This window comes from Apium graveolens, chromosome 7, assembly GCF_009905375.1.
Source record: "Apium graveolens cultivar Ventura chromosome 7, ASM990537v1, whole genome shotgun sequence".
In the NCBI taxonomy this organism is placed as follows: Eukaryota; Viridiplantae; Streptophyta; class Magnoliopsida; order Apiales; family Apiaceae; genus Apium; species Apium graveolens.
Window position 1 is genome coordinate 268,198,469 of NC_133653.1, and position 23,815 is coordinate 268,222,283.

A 23,815-nucleotide genomic window follows, 5' to 3' on the forward strand; every position below is an offset into this window, starting at 1 on the left:
AAGGAACGGACCAATAAGGCGGCTTCAAAGACAACTTGCTCACGCCCTCCTCCCTTGCTTTTCGCTTCACCCTCTTCTTAAGCTCGTTCAAAGTCCTTTTTATTGTCACTTTAATGTGATCTTCCACAATTTTTCGGGCCTTTGAACGGCTTTGCCCCTTAAGATGCCTATAATATTTCTAAAATTGCAAAAAAAAAAAGAAAACGAGGATAAATGCATCATAAAATCAAAAAATAAATGACAATTAAAAAAAAATTAACTTACTTGAAACTCCTCGACTCTTGCATTCAACCAACCCGGGTGACGTTCTTCGATATCGGTATAAGTGTAACGCCCAAGAGGCCACTTCTCCCGAATTATAGCCAAAAGCGTTTTCTTAGCAGTATCATCTTCAATACTAAATTTAAAGAAAAGAAAACAACAAACATTAACAATTCACATAACAATATTGAACAGAACAAAAAATATAAACATATAGGAATAATGCAATTTAAAAACTTTTTAACTTACTGTCCATCAAAGATATCAATGCGATATGGCTTCAATGGTGGTTTCTCTCCATATATGCCACTCGAATGTGATCGAGGTCGCCTTCCTCTCCATTCTCGCTCCTCCGCATTTGTCATGTGCCGAGTCGGATCATTCGGGTCCGAATCCGAATCCGTCGGCTCATCCTGCAAATGCAAATTCCCTCATTTTCCCTTTGCACCCTTGCCCTTGCCCTTCTTACTCGCGACTCTGTCCTTTCCCTTGGCCTTTGCCTTCCCCTTATCTTTTTCCGGCTCCTTGTCTTTCCCCTTCCCTTTTCTCGTCATCGCCAACACCACAAGACTTATCATAACCAATGTCAACATCCAAGCAAAAAGATCCTAAAATAAATAATAAAAATATATTAGCCAATATGAAAACAAACAAATCGATGAAACGACTTGCATTAGTAAATCACATTACATAAAAAAACATTTAAAATCACATAAAATGCATATAAAATGAATATAAACGTATCCATTTCACAAATTAACGATAAAAATAAACATAACTAATTAGAGCATTATTTAATTACGCAAATTAAACCATTAAATCAACTTAATCTATATATACAACAAATTAAAGTTCCAAACTCACATATAAAGTGCAATATTTATCCATTTTCGAGTACGGATCATGTTTACAAGAGCAAACCCTACAAATTAACCCTAAAAATACATTTATACTTCTACCTAAACGTAAACAAACCAAAAAAAACCCTAAAATTTATACTTATACATATATTCAATAAATTGACAAAACCGACGAATCTTTTGCATGCAAAATTTTACATGAAAACTGAAAAATCATATGAACTTCAATTTAAGTGAGAATTATCCATTTCGAGTAGTTTTATGTGTTAACGAGAGCAAACCCCTAAAAATACATTTATACTTCTAAAAGGAGTAAACAAACCGACGAAACACCCAAAATTATGACTTTAACCTATATTAAACAAATTGACATAACCGACGAATGTTTAACATGCAAAACTTTACATAAAACTGAAAAATCAATGAAGTTTGATTTGAAGTGAAACACATCAATTTATGTGAGAATAATACTTTAACAAACACAAAAAATATATAATTAATTTCAAATCATATATATAAACACAAAAAATACATACACATACACACATATATGCAATCGAGTAAAAAATATCTTAATCGTAAGAAAATCTTACATCGAGAGTGAAATAGACAATAAGACATTACCGTAATAAATACACACGTATGTGTATGATCATGCAGATCAAGTTCTAGTTTCTATATGTAATAAATAGACAATAAGACATTACCGGTGGTTTTCTACACGTGTAATATATTTGCAATGTAAAACAAATATGAATTTTATTCTTAATTAGGTTGATAAATATTATTAATTAAACAATGTCACTCAAATCGCCAGTATAATTTAAGGATAGCCGATGACTTATTTATAATTGAAGTCTTGTTATTTAGAATCTGATGAGGTGATTGTTGTTTTTTAACATAATCACCGTAAAGACACTGTGAATAGTATCACGTTATAAGGCCATTGATACAAAATTTGATAATGATTGTAGTGTTTATTCGACAGGGTCCTTATAACTCTGATGAGTTTATAAAATTCATGCACTGCGATGAATCATGAATGAAGAAAGTTATCAGAGGAGCAAGAGATCTCTATGTTTATCATTGATTGGCCTGCCTTGAACAAATGCTAACTAGCAGACAAAAGAGAATAACAATTGGCTGGATTATAATTTGCCATATGGTCCTTAAATACTCCCCCTTCAAGGTGGAGGTGGAGGTGCAGTGTGTTGGACTGGTAGGACTCCAGTAAGAAGATCAACCACTTATACTAATGAGGGTTTATTTTTGGTCTTTGTTGATTTGATGTGCAGAAAGTGGCTATCAATTTCCACAAACCCCGTGCGCTCGGGTTTGAATGAGTTAGCAGCAATTGCTAAAACTGCTTTGTTGTCCATTCTAGTTGAGTAGATGGCATTATTTTGAAATCCAAGTCTTTAAGCAAGCCGAAAAGCCACGTAACTTCACAAGTTCTCATCTCCGTGACACCAATTAGGCCTAGTTTTATTTTTCTATAATTCTCATGCAAATGTAAAATTATAATACAACAAATTATGAGAAATCAATACAAAATTAGTGCGGTTTGTGGAGTAGAAATTTCCAAACCACGTAAATCTTTGTCTTGTGCGATTGTCGTTTTATTTTCTTGTTCTTATTTATTCTCTTTGGGTTTTACTTTCGTTGTTGTATACTCAACAACTGGTATCAACACCCTAGGTTTTCAGGCAAGTGGGAGAGGTGGTAGAAGACGGGAAGGTAAAGATCGACAAATTTGATGGGAAAGATTATGGGTTTTGAAAGATGAAAATTGAAGATTATTTGTATAAGAAAAAATAACAAGAACCGCTAGAAAATAAGAAACCAACTTCAATGAAGGATGAAGACTGAAAGCTTTTGGACAGGCAGGCTCTGTGGGTTGTCAAGTTGACTTTGGCGAAGAACGTTGCTTACAATATCGTCAAGAAAATGACAACTTATGGTTTGATTAAGACTCTGTCAAATATTATGAGAAGCCGTTTGTTCCAAATAAGGTGTATTTAATTCGCTTGTTAGTTGCCACAAGATTGAATGAAGGCGATTTTGTTGCTAATCATGTGAACGAATTTAATTCTATCCTAGCAAGATTGGTATCGGTGGTTATTAAATTCGATGATGAAGTACCGGCCTTATTGTTGACATCATCATTACCACACAGTTGGTCAGGATTTGTCACTGCTATAAGTTATTCATCTGGGAGCGGTAAGATGACTTTTGATGGAGTTCGAGATATGATTCTTGAAGAAGATATTCGTAGGAGAAATTCAGGAGATTCGTCAGGTTCCTTGTTGAGTGCTGAGAGTAGAGACAGAAAGTTCGAAAAGGGGCATAATAAGGGGCGTAGAAGATCGAAGTCACGGAAGAGAGGATATTCCAAAGATCGTAAGGATATTGTTTATTGGAATTGTCAGAAGAAGGGTCATTTCAGGAATCAGTGCACGGCTCCCACGGTTCCTAAAGGAAAAAGTAAAGAGCATAATTCAGCTAATAGAGTTGAAGAAGTGGTGGATGACGATATTTTGATTTGTTGTGTTCAATGTTCGGTTGAATCATGGGTTATGAATTATGGTGCATCATTCCATGCTACCCCTTATAAGGATTTAATGTTAAATTTCAGAGTTGAAAATTTTAGTAAAGTTCGTCTTGCTGATGATGAGACTTTGGATATTGCGGGTATGGGAGATATTAATCTCAGAACCTCTTTGAGAATTAGTTGGACGTTCAACAATGTAAAGTACATTCATGAACTTAAGAAGATGTTGATGTATGCGGGACAGTTAGATAAGGAAAAGTATCGGGTTACTTTCGGAGACAGACATCGGACGGTTATAAAGGGGAATCTAGTTATTGCTCGTGGAGAAAAGAGGGAGATTTTGTATATTGTTGAACAATCTAGGTATGAATCGGATGCAGTTACTGATGAGATTAAGTCTTCAACTTTGTGGCACCAAAAGCTTGGTCATATAAGTGAAAAAGGTATGAAGTTGTTAACTTCGAAGGGGAAGATTCCAGAGTTGAAGAATGTGAAAGTTGGATTATGTAAGTCATGTGTTCTTGGAAAGTATAAACGTGTTACTTTTGTAAAATTACGGAGGACCTCTAAGGCTAAAAAGTTAGAGTTAGTTGATAAAGATGTATATTTTCAAACAACAGTTGCGTAATTGGGCTGATCTCGCTACTATATCACTTTCATTGATGATTCCACTAGAAAGGTATGAGTTTATTTTTTGAAGTAACGATTTGAGGTTTTCAAACTTAAACCGATAAAATTTGTTAAACAAGACTGTTTGAAAATCAAAGATATAAGGAGCGATAAAACAGCCGGTTAGAAAGGTTTTGAAATATTCAAGCGAGATAAAATGATAGAGTTTGTGTGAGAAGTATTATGAGATAGAATACCCGCTCAAACTTGAATACACTGAAACCTAGGCTTAACGCTTGATCACTCTCGTGACAAAATTGTCGTGACAAATCTGCACCGTTCTCGGAGAGCTTGTAATGAAGTTCCATCATCAGAAACCTGTATAATATCTCATGTCCATGACCAAGTGTTAAACATTTTGGTTAGAGCTTCAGATGCGGGTAGACCAAGAGTGTATCCTTTTTAGATTCTTCAAATTCATTCAACTGCATATCCAAATTATCCATTAAATAAAATTTTGGCAAGATGTAGATGTCAGCACACTCCTCACCAAATTATAGATTGTTTAAATAGGTCATTCATCCTTTAGTCTATTTTGGTGAAGGGTGGAGGTTGAAGGATAGATTAACAGCAATGTCAAGGTGCCCGCGTCATCATCTTCATCATCTCTATGTGATTATAACAATCAGGAGTAAGAATCCATTACTAAGTTTAGCTGGAGAGAGATATTAGATCAACTCTCAACTGTAAGTGAGGTGATCATTAATAAATTTAAATATTCGATCAAACAAGTCTCTTATGCTTTTGCTATATGACACTTCTTAATGCTTATGCCAGCTGGTCAAGACGACGACAAGGGATGAATTGATAAGGTAGTTGTGACTTTGGCAATTCTTCTATATAATTCTTGTTTGTACAGATTTTGATACCACAACATATTGATAAATAGCAATGAATGCACTAACTTTGATATTATGTCTCTGTATTTCACTTATAATTCTTCCTCTGTCACTTTTGCTCGTATTGCTAAAACCAAATTGTGCAGGTTCAAACATAAAAGTTCCACCAGGTTCATGTGGATGGCCAGTGGTTGGAGAAACGATTAAATTTTTGTTATCAGGTCCTCAAAAATTTATCAGTGAAAGACAAAAAAAGTACTCCAATGATGTGTTTCAAACTAGCCTTTTTGGGCAAAAAATGGCTGTGATTTGTGGAGCACGAGGAAACAAGTTTGTTTACACCAAACTGACCACCCCCTGGTGGCCAGTGTCCGTGAGAAAGGTCTTGTTTTTCCCCGAGTTTATAGACATTCCTGTGGATGAAGTTTCTCCTGTCATGAATAATTATGTGCGTGAGATCCTGAAACCGGATGCACTAAAACAGTACATCCCGGTGATGGATGCCATGGCACGAGAGCATATGCAATCTGAATGGCATGGTAATCCTGTAGTAAAGGTTCTTCCTCTGGCAAAGAAATACACGTTAGATTTGGCATTTAGATTGTTCATTGATGTTGTCGATGTTGAGCATCTCACGAGGCTGGTCAAGCACTTAACACTTGTAAGTACTGGATTGTTTTCTGTCCCAATCAATATGCCCGGTACTGCCTTTAATAAAGGTGTTAAGGGGGGTAAAATTGTCAGAGAGGAGGTTTTGAAGATCATTAGCAACAGGAGAAAAGAAATGATGGAGAGAAAAATAACGTTATCATCGTCTACTGATTTTTTATCTCGATTGCTCCTGGTGAAGAACGAAAATGGACAGATTATGAGCGATAAGGAGATTTACAATAACATTGTTGGTTTACTTTTCGCTAGCTATGAGACCACCAGCACTGCTATTACCTTCATACTCAGCTATCTTGCTGAACTTCCTCATATTTACGATGAGGTTTACAGAGGTACTTTAAAACATCTGAAGTGATCACCGTGAATTACTATTTCTTTAAATCATAGAAAGAAATCATAACTTATTATTATAATTGCTTTTGAGCAAACAATTAAGTTTCAATAATTAAATATGATTAATTATACAATATCACAGAACTAGTGGAAATTGCACAATCAAAAAGAGAGGGGGAGTTGCTAACATGGGAAGATATTCAGAAGATGAGGTACACATGGAATGCTGTATGCGAATCATTAAGGCTAACTCCACCTGGTCACGGTGGCTTCCGGGAGGCTGTCGCCGATATTTGGTTTGCTGGTTTTACCATTCCAAAGGGATGGAAGGTATGTAACAGATACCTATGCACATCTGGTCTAATTACCATATTACTCCATCTTTGTCTATGAAACTTTAAGTTAATTTATCAAAAATTATTTGTAGGTATCTTGGACAGTGTATACAACAAACAAGAATCCGGAATACTTTCCGGATCCAGAAAAATTTAATCCGTCCAGATTCGAAGGAAAAGGACCTGCTCCCTACACTTTTGTACCTTTTGGTGGAGGACCTAGAATGTGCCCGGGAAAAGAGTATGCTCGACTTGAAATTCTAGTTTTTATATATAACATTGTTACTCAATACAAATTAGAGAAGATCAATCCCCACGAGAAGATAAAATTCCACGTCATCCCAGTACCGAAGGAAGGCCTTCCACTTCGCATAATTTCCCACACCAAATAGATGGAAATATATCTATGTATGTGCGCACATTGTGTGTGATAATGCATATCAAGTACCAGCTTCCACATGTATAATTATTAAGTATCATAATAAGACCACATCTTCGGTTTACTTATTGGTAGCTCTGAGAGCACCAGCACTGCTGGTGTTGTTGCCTTTGTGCTCATGTACCCGAGCTTCCACATATCTATAACGAGCTAGGTCTGCAAAGGTATGATACATGTTATACCTATTTTTTTCTAGCTGGCTTATTATCTTGAAGTAGTTGACTGATAAGCCGTACGAAGCGGGGGTGCCGAGTAATACAATTACAAGATTTATACAAATATGACCATTCATACACTACCTATAAGCTTGTTTCCGTAAACATGCTGTTGGCCAGAAGCGCTGTGCAAAAAACTGATTCAAATCGAAACCAAACTGAAACCTGCAAAAAACCAGTCAAAACTAATCTGAATCAAATCAATCCGAAACTGAAACTGAAATATATAGAACTGAACCAAGTTAAAGGGTTCGTCTCCAATTATAGGATCCAACTGAACTGATTATTTTATATAAATTAATGTAAGATATCTAGTTTATATGATTTTTATCAAGTTTAGAATTAGTAAATATGTTGTAAATTTGTATGAAAAAATTATGTGGCTTTTTAGTATTTTGTAGTAGTTCAGCACCTGTCATCTAATTAGTCTATTATGAACTGTGCAGGACATTCTGTTCATCTTTAAACTAATCAATTCTTCTTTTTTTCTGGTTTTTAAAACAGAAACCGAACCAATAAAACCGAATTGAGATTTTTGAATCTGAAACTGAACCAATGATCCGGCCTTTGATTTCCGTGTACAATTTTTAAAACCGAAGACATATGATTTCGGTTCTAGTTCTAAAAAAACGGACCTATACCGGCTCATGCTCGTGCTTATCCGCCATTGGTTGGAGAAAGTTTTATGCATCTCTAGACTATACATATAAGATGGGAGTACTGCTAGGTGTACACAATTGTGTACCAAAAATTTGTACATAATAATATGAAAATTGATCTGGAATGTTTTATTTAGGTCCATTCCAGGTTAAAACTTAAGACATGATATTTTATACACAATTTTGTATCAAGTTTCGTACACCAAGTATTTTCCATAAGACGGATACAATGTATGCATAGTGCGGAGCCTGTACTTCCTATATTTATGCAAATCAGTTCTGTTGTTCATAAGTTCAAATAACAAACCCTAACTTAGAGCTAACTCAACTACTCAACTATAAGCAAAATTATGATCTAAAACTATAGTTTTATAAATAATTTTTATAAAATATGATAATAGGTCGTATTAATGGAAAAAAATTTGGCAGTAATTTTTAAATAATATGTACATATTATTTAGACAACTACTACTAGCAGCGCTGTCGTATATATCACTATGATTTCTTACTGCATTTAGACAAGAACTCTCGTATAAGCTATAATATATATATCATATTGAGCATACATCACATTCAAATTTACAACTTAGCCTAGCTAGTTTTAATAACACCAATCCTATACGTAATCTCTCATCATATATAGTAATGATTTGATAGCGAAACCCATGCTTGACTCTTGAGTCTGAAATCTATAGGTGCTTGTCTTGCCCATCTTGAAATTCGCTGTACAGGAGCATTTTCACTACAACACAAAAAGGTCATATACAACAAAGTTTTTACCCTAGATTCGTCATAAATGCTCCTATTTACTACTGATAAGTTCAATCATTTATAGTCCAGTTGAAGATATAAAAACCATATGCTAACTTATGAAAGAATTCGTTGGGCCTAAATTTTGAGAAAAGTTGAATTAACCGCTAAATTTTTGGGCAAAAAGTTGAAATTTCTGTGCATATTTAGATGCCATATGCAGACATATTTAAGTATGATAATAAGACTACATCGTCGGTTTACTTTTCGGTAGCTCTCAGACCACCAGCACTGCTGTTGTTGCCTTTGTGCTCAAGTACCCGAGCTTCCACATATCCGAAACTGAAATTGAAATATAAAGAATTGAACCAAGTTAATTAAGGGTTCGTCTCCAATTATAGGTTCTAACTGAACTGATTATTTATATAAAATAATGTATGATATTTAGTTTATATGATTTTTATGAAATTTAGAATTATTAAATATGTTGTAAATTTTTATCAAAATACCAATGTGTTATTGTTATTTCCGCAATTTGAAATTCCAATACTCCATATTGATTAAACTAAACCGAGTGTTTTAAAAAGGACAAAATAGTTTTTTTAGTTAGGTTTTATTTACTTGACTTGGTACATTTTTATCGTTCTTCTTTTTTCCAATTTTTAAACAAAAACTGAACCGATAAAATCGAATTGAAGTTTCTGAATCCAATATCGAACCAATGATATTCCGGCCTGTAATTGCGGTTTACAATTTCTAAAACCGAGGACATATGATTTCGGTTCGAGTTCTATCAAAGACCAACCTATACCAGCTCTTGCTTCGACTTATCTGCCATTGGTTGGAGAAAGTTTAGACTATACATATAAGATGGATACAATGTATGCATAGTACTATCGAGACTTTACTTCCATTATTTATGCAAATCAGTTGTGTTGTTCATATAAGTTCAAATAACAATCCCTAACTTAGAGCTAACTCAACTACTCAACTAAAAGCAAAATTATGATCTAAAACTAGTTTTATAAATAATATTTATAAAATACTAGTTGGTAACCCGTGCAAAGCACGGGTCCGAAATTAAAAATAATAGAATCACATTATTATTGCTCAGTTTGTTTATTATTGCTCAGTTTGCTAAAGAGGGGATAACTATCCTCTTGGTCACAGGTTCGAATCCCACAGGAGAATTTATGATTATGCCTCCTGAGGCAGAGTCTGTCGCTTAAATGCGGTGTACCTTGGTTCACGTGATTTGCAGGCTATTGTCTGAGCCCGTAGGGTTTACCCAGTACGCAAATGAAGGGTAGCGGCTGCGGGTTACCTACGATAAAAATAATTATTATATAATTGGGGCAAAATGAATTCTTAAAGAAAGTGATTATATCATCCCTCAAAATAATATTATATTTTAATTATTTTTATAATAATTTCGTGTAACAACAAGCTCCATCTCCATCCTGAGATTGTTCTACCAAACACTACTCAACTCAACTTAAAACAATATCAATATGATTTCAAATCAGTACTTGTCAAATGTAAAAGCTGGAAGGATCTAAACTAAAACTAGTTTTAATTCTTGTAAAATCTCATGATATAATACCTAAAATATATTATACATCCCAGAAAAATGATTCATAATTTGAAGGTTTGATATGAACTTACATGAAAAGGAATCATGGTGTTACTCACTAATTCTTCAAAAGCCCGAGAAAGAGACATTGTCACAAGATCAGTACTATACAACTTAAATCTGCATGAAATATATTCATAATAATATTTTCACATAATTTTCGCATTAAATTTGACTGTCTTCAATTAAATTTGGTCGGTTAAATTTAATAATTGTATTCAACTGGTCAAAATTAATCGAATATACCTAAAAATTTGAACATTTTTCTGAGTTCAATTATTAAAAAAACCTTACAAAAAACCGGTAAATATATGACGGGTTTTTGACCGGTCGAATTTAGCCGTTTGTTATTAAGGTGGTCTTAAGAAACTCTAACTACGAAGGTAACGTACACGTGCACGTAAATCGGAACAATAGTCCACGTCTAAATAACTACCAAAATGAGCTGGGAAAGTTGTTAGCCTACTACTACCAGCACTATGTAATATGTACAAAACTTTAAGATGCGGTCGCACATAAAAAATGTATAGCAGCGATGACTAGTTAATTAAAAGATTTATGAATCATTAATGGTGAAACGCCAGATGTCAGATATATGTATATATCACTATGATTTTTTACTGCATTTAGACAAGACTCTCGTACAACATATCACATTCATGTATTATCATATTGAGCATACATCACATTCAAATTTACAACTTAGCCTAGATTTAATGAAACAAACCCTACCTGCAATCTCATCATATAGTAACAGTATAGATCCCACGCAGGTTCAGTGTAGTATTGACTAGGACTTTAGGAGTGGCTGGTGTCCTGGTATTGTGCTTACTGCACGCCTAGACCTTTGCCTTTATCACGCTTTGATTTTATTTTAATTTTTGTAAATCCGTTTTTCTATTCCGCCAAAATTATAATTTTTAAGTCAATTTAATTGATGAAGTTTGTATGAGTACTGCCGTCCACCACTATTATAAAAGATCTATACACTAAAATTATAAGTTTTAGTACCAACTATTATGGGCTCCTGTGTATATAATAGAAATTATAAGTTTCAGTAACTATTAAATGCTCATGTGTACGTGCATAATAGAAAAATTACTAGTAAATTAGGTCTATCCTCATTTTCACATAAGTTTTTTTTTCTAATTAGTATTTATATATGAGAAGAGAGGAATACATAGGGATTGACCCATGCTATGTGACAGGCCACGTAGAGGACTATCTAAAGGCAATTTGAAGCAAGTTCAGCTTTGGTGTTAAAAGACATTAGTTTATGTTGGGCCTTAGTAATCTAAACATGTCTTATGGGTTATTTTGTTTAAGTCCAGTCCGAATAAGACAGCTACACATGTTTACGTTGACAAGTTTGATTTAGTCTAGGTAGTTATCTATTGTTAGGAAACTAGTGGAGTCTTTGTAGGATCATGCACTTGGTTTGTAGGAGCATGGTTAGTAGTAGTTTAAATGCTTTGTTATTTCCTAAGAATGTAATCAATCAGCTTAGTACGTATTCCATACCAGTAAAACAAGTGTTCTGTTTTCTACATATTTTAGCTTTTAACTAACATCTGGTATCAGAGTTTCAAAATTCTGACACACGCTCGACTTAGGATGGAGACAAATAGAAGCAAAGAGGGGACATTGGCATTGAGTTATCCAATGCTCACGAAATCAAATTACAGTGTCTGGGACACAAAGATGAATATTTTTATGCAGGCGCATGGTGTATGGGAGGCAATTGAACCAAAAGATCCCAAGGTTGTACCTGAAGAGAAGACAGATAAAAGAGCCTTAGCCATGATATATCAAGGAATACCGAATGAAATATTGTTGGCGATGGCTGAGAAGAAAACATCAAAGGAGGCGTGGGTGGCGATAAAAACTCTATGTCAAGGCGCAGAAAAAGTTAAACAGGCTAAAGCTCAAACTCTAAAATCGGAGTTTGAGTCATTGAAGATGAAGGACTCAGAACACATAGATGATTTCTGTATGAGACTCACTGGTTTGGTCACAAAGATCAGATCACTGGGAGAGGTGATTGGAGAAAATTATGTAGTGAAAAGCTGCTGAGAGCCGTGCCAACCAGGTTTCTTCATTGCATCAGCACTTGAGCAATTTGGGAACTTAAAGACCATGACGATGGAAGAGGTTGCAGGGGCAAGAGGAAAGCAGCAAGGGACACCAGCAACTCATTCTGACGAAAGAAGAGTGGCAGAAGGCAGAGAATCAAGAGAGCAAACTCCTCATGACCAGAGAGGAATGGTTAAGAAAGAGTGGTAAGAATAACTCTGCAGGGGGGAGTGACTACCGTGTGAAGGACAATCGCATTGTTCGTGATCGAAGCACCGTGAAGTGTTTCAACTGCAGCTCTTACGGACATTTCGTGATTGAGTGCAGAAAGTCGAGAAAGGCAAGACAGCCAAGAGGGGAGGTGAATCTGACCAGGTTGAATGACAGTGAACCTGCATTGTTGATGGTGATGCGTGAGAGCACTGCAGACGATGTGATTATGCTGACTGAAAATGAGAAATCAATGAATGAAAAAGTGGAGGAGGAGAATACATGGTATCTCGACAATGGAGCTAGCAATCACATGACAGGGCATCGAGAGAATTTCGAGAAACTGGATAGAAAAGAGAAGGGAGAAGTAAGGCTTAAAGAGGGGTCATTAGTTAAAATCGAGGGGAAAGGAACCATACGTTTTGCTTGCAAGAATGGAGAAACCAGAGAACTCCATGGAGTGTACTTTATACCAACTTTAAGGAGTAATATTATTAGCCTGGGCTAACTAACCGAGGAAGGAAACAGGGTTGATATAAATGGTGATAGCCCGTGGGTGTTTGATAGTTGTGGGAAACTGTTGATGCGAGTAAGAAGATCAAGAAACCGACTATACAAGATTCAGATTGAGGAGGCAGAACATCTGTGTCTGTTAACAAGGAATGAGGATGAGGCGTGGGTTTGGAACAAGCGGCTCGGACACATAAATTTCAAGGCTCTACAACTCATGTCAAGGAACAAGATGGCACACGGACTACCACCTATCAACCAACCAAAAGAAAATTGCAATGGGTGTCTCATGGAAAAACAGTCACGTAAGTCATTTCCAAATCAAACAAACTTTGTTGCTAAACATGCTCTAGAATTAATTCACGTAGATCTGTGCGGACCAATATCCCCGCCCACACCAGCTGGAAATAAATATTATGCTCTTAGTTGATGATCACACTCGCATGATGTGGGTGTACATGCTAAAAAAAAAGATGAAGCTCTAGATTATTTCAAAAGATTTAAAATGTTGGTTGAGAATGGTGTAGAAAGAGGAATACAGGTTTTAAGATACGACGGGGGAGGCAAGTTTTGCTCAAAGGAATTTAAGACATTTTATGATGAATGCGGAATTTTAAGACACTATACAGCGCCCTACACACCCCAATAAAACGGTGTTGTAGAGCACCGTAACAGAATAGTTGTTGCTATGGTTCGGAGTTTGTTGAAGGAAAGAAAAGTGCCAAAAATGTATTGGGGTGAAGCCGTCCGACATGCGATTTATTTACTGAATAAGCTGCCTACAAGATCCCTCTCGTCGTTAACACCACACGAGGCCTGGTTTTGGAGAAAGCCTAGTGTTGAATCAGTGAAACTTTTCAGGTGCACAGGTTACATGAAGCAGCCAGAAGTTCACATTACAAAGCTGGATGATCGCAGCAAACTTGTGGTGCATTTTGGTAGAGAACCGGGGACTAAAGCTTATAGGCTATACGATCCTCTGTCAAAGAAAATACATGTAAGCCGAGATGTTGTTTATAAGGAAGGATAAGTATGGGATTGGGAGAAATAAGGTGACATAAGTACCAGGAAGTCGGTTCTGGAGATAGTTGACGAAGAGACACCAATCCAAACAGATGAAAGCGACCATATTTTTGAAGACACTGCTGAATCTCCTGTCACACCCCAGTCATCTCTGCAGAATACATCACCGAAACTTGAGGGTAGTTCTGACAGTCAAGATAGCCAGGATAGTGAATTACCTCACAGGTTTCGAAGTCTGACAGACATTCACAATGACACCACCGAGATTGAGCTGGCCGAAGAAGAACTTATGTTGATGGGTATTGACGAGCCCATATGTTTTGAACAAGCTGTGAAAAACTCTGCGTGGAAGGAAGCTATGGATATAGAAATTGCCTCGATTGAAAGAAATAATACCTGGGAGCTGACTACTCTGCCTAAAGGACACAAGGAAATAGACCTCAAGTAGGTTATCAAATTAAAAAAGGATCAACATGGTACAGTGACTAAACAAAAGGCTCGACTGGTTGCTAAGGGTTATGTTCAACGTCAAGGGATCGACTATGAGGAAGTGTTTGCCCCTGTAACGAGGTTAGAAATGGTGTGACTTCTCCTGGAAGTAGCAGCTAAACATGATTGGGAAGTTCATCATCTTGACGTCAAATCCACTTTTCTGAATGGTATTCTCCTGGAAGAGGTGTATGTCACAGCCTAAAGGCTATTAAAAGAAGGGACACGAAGGAAAAGTTTGTAAGTTATTAAAGGCCCTGTATGGTTTGCGACAAGCCCCACGGGCCTGGCACTCTCGCTTGAATCAATACTTATTGCAGCTGGGTTTTGTCTAATGTCCGTTCAAACATGTTGTGTACATTAAGAAGGAAGGAGCAGAATCTCTTATTGTTGGCGTGTATGTGGATGATCTCATTATTACAGGCACAAATATTTCAGACATTGTAAAATTCAAGGGGGAGATTAATCGTGAATTTGATATGTCTGATTTGGGTAAACTGTCGTATTATCTAGGCCTGAAAGTTTTGTAGGAGAAGGGATTTATTGAAATTTATCAAGCCCAGTATGCCAAGAAGGTCCTGGAACGAGCTGGCATGGTAGAGTGTAGAGCAGTTAAGTATCCAATGGAGTACAAACTAAATATTCATGCAGACCAGATGGGAAAAGCGGTTAATCCTACGCACTTTAAAAGCATTATTGGTGGTCTCCGTTATTTAGTACACACGAGGCCTGATATAGCCTACTCTGTAGGTATAGTAAGCAGATACATGGAGAGACCAACTGAATTGCATATGGCTGCAGTAAAGAGAATCTGCAGGTACATAAAAGGAACAATGCATTACGGATTGATTTATACCAAGGGTCGTGGGAACTATATTTTGTCTGGGTTTTCAGATAGTGATTTAGCCGGGAGTATCGATGACCAAAAGAGCACAGGGGGAATGGTTTTCTACCTTGATAAAAACCTGATTACTTGGGTCTCTCAGAAGCAGCGTTATGTCGCACTGTCTTCATATGAGGCCGAATTCATGGCAGCCACAGCTACAGCGTGCCAAGCAATTTGGTTGCAACGAGTTTTGAACTGTATTATGGGCACTGAAACAGGACCAGTCACGTTGTACATAGACAACAGATCAGCTATAGACCTTGCCAAGAATCCAACTTTCCACGGGAGAAGCAAGCACATAGACCTGAGGTATCATTTTATCCGTGACTGCGTGGAGAAGGGTTTGATAGTTATTAAGTACGTGAGCACTCAAGAGTAGCGAGCAGATATAATGACGAATGTGTTAGCAGCAACAAAATTCGAAAGGATGAGGAACTTGATGGGCGTTAAAAGTCTTGCAGATGTTTAGATTAAGGGGGAGTTTGTTGGGCCTTAGTAATCTAAACATGTCTTATGGGTTACTTTGTTTAAGTCCAGTCTGAATAAGTCAGCTACGCATGTTTACGTTGACAAGTTTGATTCAGTCTAGGTAGTTATCTATTGTTAGGAAACTAGTGGAGTCTTTGTAGGATCATGCACCTGGTTTGTAGGAGCATGGTTAGTAGTAGTTTAAATGCTTTGTTATTTCCTTAGAATGTAATCAATCATCTTAGTACGTATTCCATACCAGTAAAACAAGTGTTTTGTTTTCTGCATATTTTAGCTTATAACTAACAGTTTCATGGTGGCTATACTTGGAGCGGTTCAATGTTGATGTTAAGAGAGATTATCATAATGTACGATTCTTGAAAATTAACACAAACTTATAATAAAGAGTTATATATGTAACTGGAATGTTGAATAGGTAACTGATCATACGGGAAATATATAATTGTACCTTTAAAATTTTATGTAGTTAAAATAGAGTTTCATTTAGAAATATTTGGTATTATTTTAAAAATCATATATTGCAGCAAAGTTTCCCCTAAAACATCAAAATTTACTTTTAAAATTTTGAACTTAGAGTAAATATAACTCTATGTATATAGCATTCCATTGAACTTGAGTTGTTTAAAGATACTATTAGGTACACATCACCATTTTGGTACGTAAGAATTATAGTTGTAATTACCAGTGTTACTGCTAATTCCTCTTGATATAACGACTTGTTCGAAATCCAAATATTTTTTATTACATAATGTCAACTCAGATTAAAGTTTATTTGATTAAGGTATGAAGTTGGCGTTTCAACAAATATCATAAAATATTTATATATAATCCTACCATGTAGCCCGTGCAACGCACGATTTTTATTTTTCCTATTTTTTATTTTTTTTTAATTTTTTTTTATAATTATTTAGTGTACATACATATTGTTACTTATAATTTTGCAAAAATATTTTTATTTTTGATAGTTTATTGTAATATTGTAGCAATAAATATACAAATATTGAGAAATATACATATGTGGTATTGAATTATTACAGTTATATGTAGTAGAATATCTAATCATATTCTAACTACTATTAGTTCATTAATCATTATATCATACATATTTTGGTATTTTAATAGTAGTAAAATAACGTAATAATTTTATATTTATGACTTGTTAAATCTCTAATCATATTTTATCTAGGATTGTATTAGAATGTTGTATCATAATTAGTATTTGAATAGTAGTAAAATAAATAATTATTTTATATTTATAATTTTATTAATATTATACTTATTCTAATAAGATATAATCTTAATCGTCAATTATTAATTATACAAGATCAACGTTGACGATCAAGGGTGTAATTTAATGAATCAGGATGATACGTACATATGTGTCATACCATAAAATTGTCATGGATATTTTATCGGGTATTTACGAAAATGGGTCGGATCACCGCCGAGAAAGAGGAAGGACGAGCTCCGGAGAACACGTCTCTAGAGTCTAGGGTGCTCCCTATATGGGAGTCGCTTACGACGACTATTGACGAAGAGAAGTTATGGTGACGATTGGTGAATTTTTATATGAAGGCTTACGATGATCATTCCGATGGAGGGTTACGATGACCATGGTGGAGAAAGTGTGCGACAACCGCTACGACGATGGTACCATGATGGTCGCTATGGAAGAAGAAGGGCGACAAGGAGCAAGTATTGATAAGGAGCCTACAAAGGATGATCTTAAGTCAAGGAAGAAAGAGTGAAACGATCATGAAATGAAGAACGACCCAGAATCTGGGGAAATGTCACCCCCATAGGGTGCGCCTCATGTTATGTGGTCGCACGGAGTGGCCGCTCTGCAACACAAGTAAGGTGACAAGGAAGAATTAGCGAGGATGTTGCTCCCACAACTAAACTGGAAAGTGAACAAAGTATAAGAATCGTACAAGGAAGAGGAGCCCCCGAAGGACCTCTTCATGCGTAGGGCGTGCCCTAGGCATGGGGGGCTCCGAAGAGCTCCAGCCCTTCACAGGGCACACCCCATGAAGGAAAAGGGCCCTCGGAGAGCCCTTCATCCCAGAAAACATGTCAAAGGCGTCGTTCTGTAGTCTTGCGGTTTATCCTCATGGGGGAACGGTCGTAAACATCTTGTGTGTGCTTTGGGAGCCCTGTCTCCTTGTTTGACGGGAGACTTTGGGCCTATCTCACACTTTGCACTTCTATGCTTGAGATCATTTGTCCTGTAGTCCGGTGGATTATTTTCATCGGGGGCAAGGATGTACTTTGACATTTACAGTAAGTCATGGCTATACCTGTGATTACGATCGATGAAAGTAGCGGAAGCGGATAGGGATATTCTTCGGCCGGGGAGTTTCCTTTTCGTGAAATGTGAAGTCGTAACCGAGCCTTGGGCCTTTGTGACTAGTTTGCATCTTCAGGCACTCCTAAAGCAGATCAGTGTTCGAGTTATGATAAAAAGTTGGTTCGAAAACTCCTATCGGGCCACGGAATAAGAAGGCAAGTCCATCTAGGTTTCTTGTTCCCCAAGAACTATGTTTGGATTGATCCTCTAAAAAGGGAAGTATGCAGGCACATTGTGAGAGCATGTGTTTGAGAGCTCTGAGAAGGAAAACATAAACCCTAGCAATCTCAGCCGTTTCCAAAGCACAAATCAACGCTCTCCGGGGATTTCTCCAATCACCGACCTCCGCAGAAGATTTTGATTCCGGCCGCGAACCTCAAATCTTTGTTAACCAAATTCCTCTGTTAACAAATTGGCGCTAGAAGGAGGGGCTTGAATTAAATCGAATCTTAAGAGGAAAAGATGTCTAACAATGGTGGAATCTCTCACAACAACGGCTAAAACTCTAATGGTGAATGTTACATGCAAGATCAACATGAAGATGGACGCTTCAAGCAACATGAAGATGGACGTTATGATCAAGATCAACATAAAGTTGGATGCTTCAAGCAGCATGAAGATGGACGCTATGATCAAGATTAATATGAAGATGGGCGCTTCAAGCAGCATGAAGATGGACACTATGATCAAGATCAACATGAAGATGGACGCTTCAAGCAGCATGCAGATAGACGCTATGATCAAGTGATCAAGATTAATATGAGGATGGACACTACGATATGCGTGAAACTCCGATAATTGGCGGAACGCCACCAGTACTCATCAGCAACATCGGTGTAATGGAATAATTTATCGCATGGGCGATATGTTAAATCGCTTTGGAGAAAAACTAAGCTGTTAGGAATGTATGTGCATTAGTTTGATGATATGTTTAACAAAATACTTAAGTAGAAATTTAGTGTCTGTAGCCTCAACGGATAAGACCACTTTGGCTATCCGTTGATGGTGTAGCTTTACTTAGAAATAAGTCTAGTGTTGTAGCATATTTCAGTCTCTGTATTTAAAATGTAATTCTTGGAAGTTGAGAGAAACTATGAGTCATGTTGACTACTAGATGATATGCAGATAGGAAGGCCAATTGTAAATACTTCATGCCTTGTAATTTTGTATAAGTGAAGTGGTATCAACGGATGACTTAAAGACCTTCAACGGATGAGAAGCTAAGCTTCAACGGATGTCTCTAAAGCTTCAACGGATAAAGTCATCAACGGATAACATCCTTCAACGGATGAGTGCATCAACGGATGAAAGCTTCAATGGATAACATCCTTCAACGGATGAGTGCATCAACGGATGAAAGCTTCAACGGATGTTCTGATGATTAGCCGTTGATAAGGGGTAGTTGTACCTACAAACAGAGGCACATGGGTTGATAGAGACAACTGAGATGTGGTAGCCGAATTTCAGGAACAACAGAAAAAGCAGCCGTTCTTCTCTAGTACAAAGATGCAATAGTCAACAAAGTACTGGAGTGAACAGGAAAAGAAGCAAGTGAAGATCTTATTTTATTACTGTATTTTATATTATTCTTCACTTGTACACTTGGTAATATATATAAACCAAGTAGAAGCTAGTAATTAGATGTGAGATTTTCCAGAGCTGTTTAGAAAAACATTGAGAGAAAATTCATCTAGTTTGTACTAGGATGCAGCTGTGGAACAACAAATCCACCAGAAAAGTTTTTAAGGTCTGTTGTGTTCTTTACATTTGTGCTTGAATATATATCTGTCTGTATTAGCTTAAAGCAATTCACACACTTGTTCTTCTTGAACACATAACTTTCATAAACTGCTCAAAACTTGAAAAAGTTTTGAGATTTACATTCAACCCCCCTTCTGTAAATCTCATTGTTAGTCCACTAGGAATAACAATTGGTATCAGAGCAGGCTCTTGACATACAAAGAGTTTAAAGATCTTGGAATCTAACAAAGATGAGTAAGAAGGATATTGGAGTAAAGATCCCAGTTCTTGACAAAGACAGTTATCACCATTGGAAGGTGAAAATGCACCTTCATCTACTCTCCCAAGATGAAGGTTATGTAAACTGCATTGAGAATGGTCCTCATATTCCCCACAAAGTAGCAACAGTTGCTACAGCCACAGTTGCTGTTGGTCAATCCATTCCAAAACCTAGAGCAGAATGGACAATGGAAGACACAGAAGAAGTCCACAAGGATAAGAAGGCTATGAACATTTTGTTTAATGGTCTTAACATGGATATGTTTGATAATGTGATAAATTGCACAACTGCCAAAGAGGTTTGGGACACAGTTCAACTATTGTGTGAAGGTACAGAACAAGTGAAAGAAAACAAAATGCAGCTTCTCATTCAACAGTATGAATACTTTCATTTTGAAGAAAATGAATCTTTAAATGAAACATTCAATAGGTTCCAAAAGCTGTTGAATGGACTGAAGCTGTATGGAAGAGTGTACCAGGTGAAGGATTCAAATCTTAAATTTTTAAGATCCTTGCCAAAGGAATGGAAACCCATGACTGTCTCCTTAAGAAACTCTCAAGATTATAAGGACTTCACTCTTGAAAGATTGTATGGAATCTTGAAGACTTATGAACTAGAGCTGGAACAGGATGAGGTATTGGAGAAGGGGAGAAAGAAAGGAAGTTCAGTTGCATTGGTAGCTGAAGATGAGAGGAAATGCAGACAAGAAACTGCGAGATCTACATCAAACTCCAAAGATGGAATAAGAAATCAGGAATCAAGCAAGGGGAAAGAGCAAGTTGCTGAAAATGAAGACAACTCCAGCCAAGATGACTCAGATGGTATTGATGAGCATCTTGCATTTCTGTCCAGAAGATTTGCAAAGATGAAATTCAAGAAAAACACTAGAGCCACTAAACCTCACAAAAACACTGTGGACAAATCCAAGTTCAAGTGTTTCAATTGTGGTATAAGTGGACACTTTGCAGGTGAGTGCAGAAAGCCAACTTCTGAAAAGAAGAAATTTGAACAAGTAGATTACAAAAAGAAATATTTTGATCTACTCAAGCAAAAGGAGAGGGCTTTCATTACTCAAGAAAGGGACTGGGCAGCTAATGGAGATGAAGAGGATGAAGATGTGGAGTATGTCAACCTTGCTCTCATGGCTGATTCTGAAGAAAATGAAGTTAGTTCATCAAGCAATCAGGTAATCACTACTGACTTAACACAGCTTACTAAAGAAGAGTGCAATGATGCTTTTAATGACATGTCTACCGAATTGTATCATTTGCGTGTGTCTCTTAAATCTCTTGCTAAAGAAAATAGTAGAATTAGAGAGAACAATCTATTTTTAAGTAATAGAAATGCTTTGTTAGAAGATAAGATGATTGACCTAGAGAAAACAAAGTTGCATTGTATATCTGTTGAAAATGAACTAGCTGAATCTGTTAAGAAAGTAGAAATACTTTCCAATCAATTAGAGAAAGAGCAAGAGGTGATTAAAGCCTGGAAGACATCTAGGGATGTAAGTGCTCAAATTGCTAAGGTCCAAGGAATTGAATCATTCTGTGAAACTGCCTGGGATAAAAATAAAAAGAAACTGGAATTAATTGATGGGCTGTCAATGGATGTGGAATCAACGGATGATGAAAGTTATCCGTTGAAGGAAGAAAAGGAGCATTCGTTGAAGGTTCCTCAATCAAAACAGGCAGATGTTTCTAAAAGAGAGAATCTAAAGAAACTCAACAAAAAGTTTGGTTCAACTTCAAAGAACTTTGTCAAAGAAGAAGCAAGCACATCCAAAGATGTCAGTAAGGTGAATGTAGGGCACATGACCTTAGAACAGTTAAATAATAGGCTCAAGATGGTTGAGGATAAAAAGGAATCTAAAAGAAAATCCAACAGAAATGGGAAGGTAGGAGTTAATAAACACAACAATTACACACCTGATAGGTATGCTCCTAGAAAAAGCTGTGTGCATTGTAGTAGTGTTAATCATCTATCTGCTAGTTGTAAATCCATTAAGAAGACTCCCATAAATGTACCCTCTTCTATGCCTAATATGTCTGCATCACCTCTGCATGTTATGCCTGTTATGTCTCAACAAAATCCTTATGCACATTTTGTAAACATGCCATATTTTAACAATCCTTATCTTGCTGCATTTAGTATGCCTCAAATGCCATACAATATGCCCATATGGAATAACATGTTTGCACAATCAATGCCTAATAATTTTACAAATGTGCTAAATGATTCTGTGACTAACCCTACACCTCAACTAACTACATCCAAGACCAAGGTTGACTCAAACTTACCTAAGTCTAAAGATGCAGGAGGAATGAAGTCTAGGAGAAAGGCTAACAAGAATGGACCCAAGGAAACTTGGGTACCAAAATCAAATTGATTGATTTTATGGTGTGCAGGGAAATGGAAGAAATCTATGGTACTTGGACAGTGGTTGTTCAAGACACATGACAGGAGATTTCTCCCTGCTCACAGAGTTCAAGGAGAGAGCTGGCCCTAGCATAACCTTTGGAGATGACAGCAAAGGGTTTACTATGGGATATGGCTTGATTTCAACAAGGAATGTCATCATTAATGAAGTTGCATTAGTTGATGGTCTCAAGCACAATTTACTGAGCATCAGTCAACTATGTGATAGAGGGAATACAGTTTCCTTCAATTCTGAAGCCTGTGTTGTCACTAGTAAGAAAGACAACAAAGTGGTTCTAACTGGAGTTAGAAAAGGAAATGTGTACATAGCTGACTTCAACTCTACAGATGCAGAATCCATTACTTGTCTCTTCAGCAAAGCAAGCACAGTTGAAAGTTGGCTATGGCACAAGAAGCTATCTCACTTGAATTTCAAGACAATGAATGATCTAGTCAAAAAGGACTTAGTTAGAGGAATCCCTCTAGTTGAATTCTCAAGGGATGGTTTGTGTGATGCTTGTCAGAAAGGCAAACAAAGGAAAGCATCATTCAAAAAGAAGCTTAAAACAACAATTGATGAACCATTACAGCTGCTATATATGGATTTGTTTGGACCAGTCAATGTATTGTCTATTGCAAGAAAAAGATATTGCTTAGTGATTGTAGATGATTTCTCAAAGTTCTCATGGGTCTATTTTCTTGGATCAAAGGATGAAGCAAGTGAAATCATTATCAATCACATCAGGCAAGTCAACAATCATCCTGACTTGAAGGTTAGAAATATCAGGAGTGACAATGGAACTGAATTCAAGAATTTGACATTAAGGCTGTTCTGTGAAGAAAATGGAATCATGCATGAGTTCTCAGCTCCAAGAACACCTCAGCAAAATGGGGTTGTTGAAAGAAAGAACAGATCTTTAATTGAAGCTGCCAGAACAATGCTTGAAGAATCAAAGTTACCAACATATTTCTGGGCTGAAGCTGTTAATTGTGCCTGCTTCACTCAGAATATTTCTTTGATCAATCAAGCTAAAGGCATGACTCCTTATCAGTTGTTCAAGAGAAGAAAACCAACTCTAAACTTTCTTCATGTCTTTGGATGTAAATGCTTTATATTGAGGAATCAATCTGACCATAAAG

General features: G+C 36.6%; 2 protein-coding genes across 4 annotated transcripts; both read left to right on the forward strand.

The window, feature by feature from the left end:
* Positions 1-4,511: 4,511 nt before the first annotated feature.
* On the forward strand, positions 4,512-7,020 carry LOC141670485 (beta-amyrin 6-beta-monooxygenase-like). Of its 3 annotated transcripts, none has more exons than XM_074476361.1 (5): positions 4,512-5,027; positions 5,119-5,156; positions 5,327-6,181; positions 6,325-6,512; positions 6,610-7,020. In XM_074476361.1, the coding sequence occupies exons 3-5, from the start codon at positions 5,479-5,481 to the stop codon at positions 6,907-6,909; spliced, it is 1,191 nt and encodes a 396-aa protein (XP_074332462.1). In that variant the 5' UTR covers positions 4,512-5,027; positions 5,119-5,156; positions 5,327-5,478; the 3' UTR covers positions 6,910-7,020. The 3 variants fall into 3 exon arrangements, with proteins under 3 accessions (XP_074332462.1, XP_074332461.1, XP_074332460.1); XM_074476360.1 differs by having other exon boundaries at positions 5,119-5,153; XM_074476359.1 differs by lacking the exons at positions 4,512-5,027; positions 5,119-5,156 and having other exon boundaries at positions 5,201-6,181.
* Positions 7,021-11,827: 4,807 nt separating this feature from the next.
* On the forward strand, positions 11,828-12,286 carry LOC141674926 (uncharacterized). The gene has a single exon (XM_074481626.1). It carries the CDS (start codon positions 11,828-11,830, stop codon positions 12,284-12,286), a length of 459 nt encoding a protein of 152 aa, XP_074337727.1.
* The last annotated feature ends 11,529 nt before the right edge of the window (positions 12,287-23,815 follow it).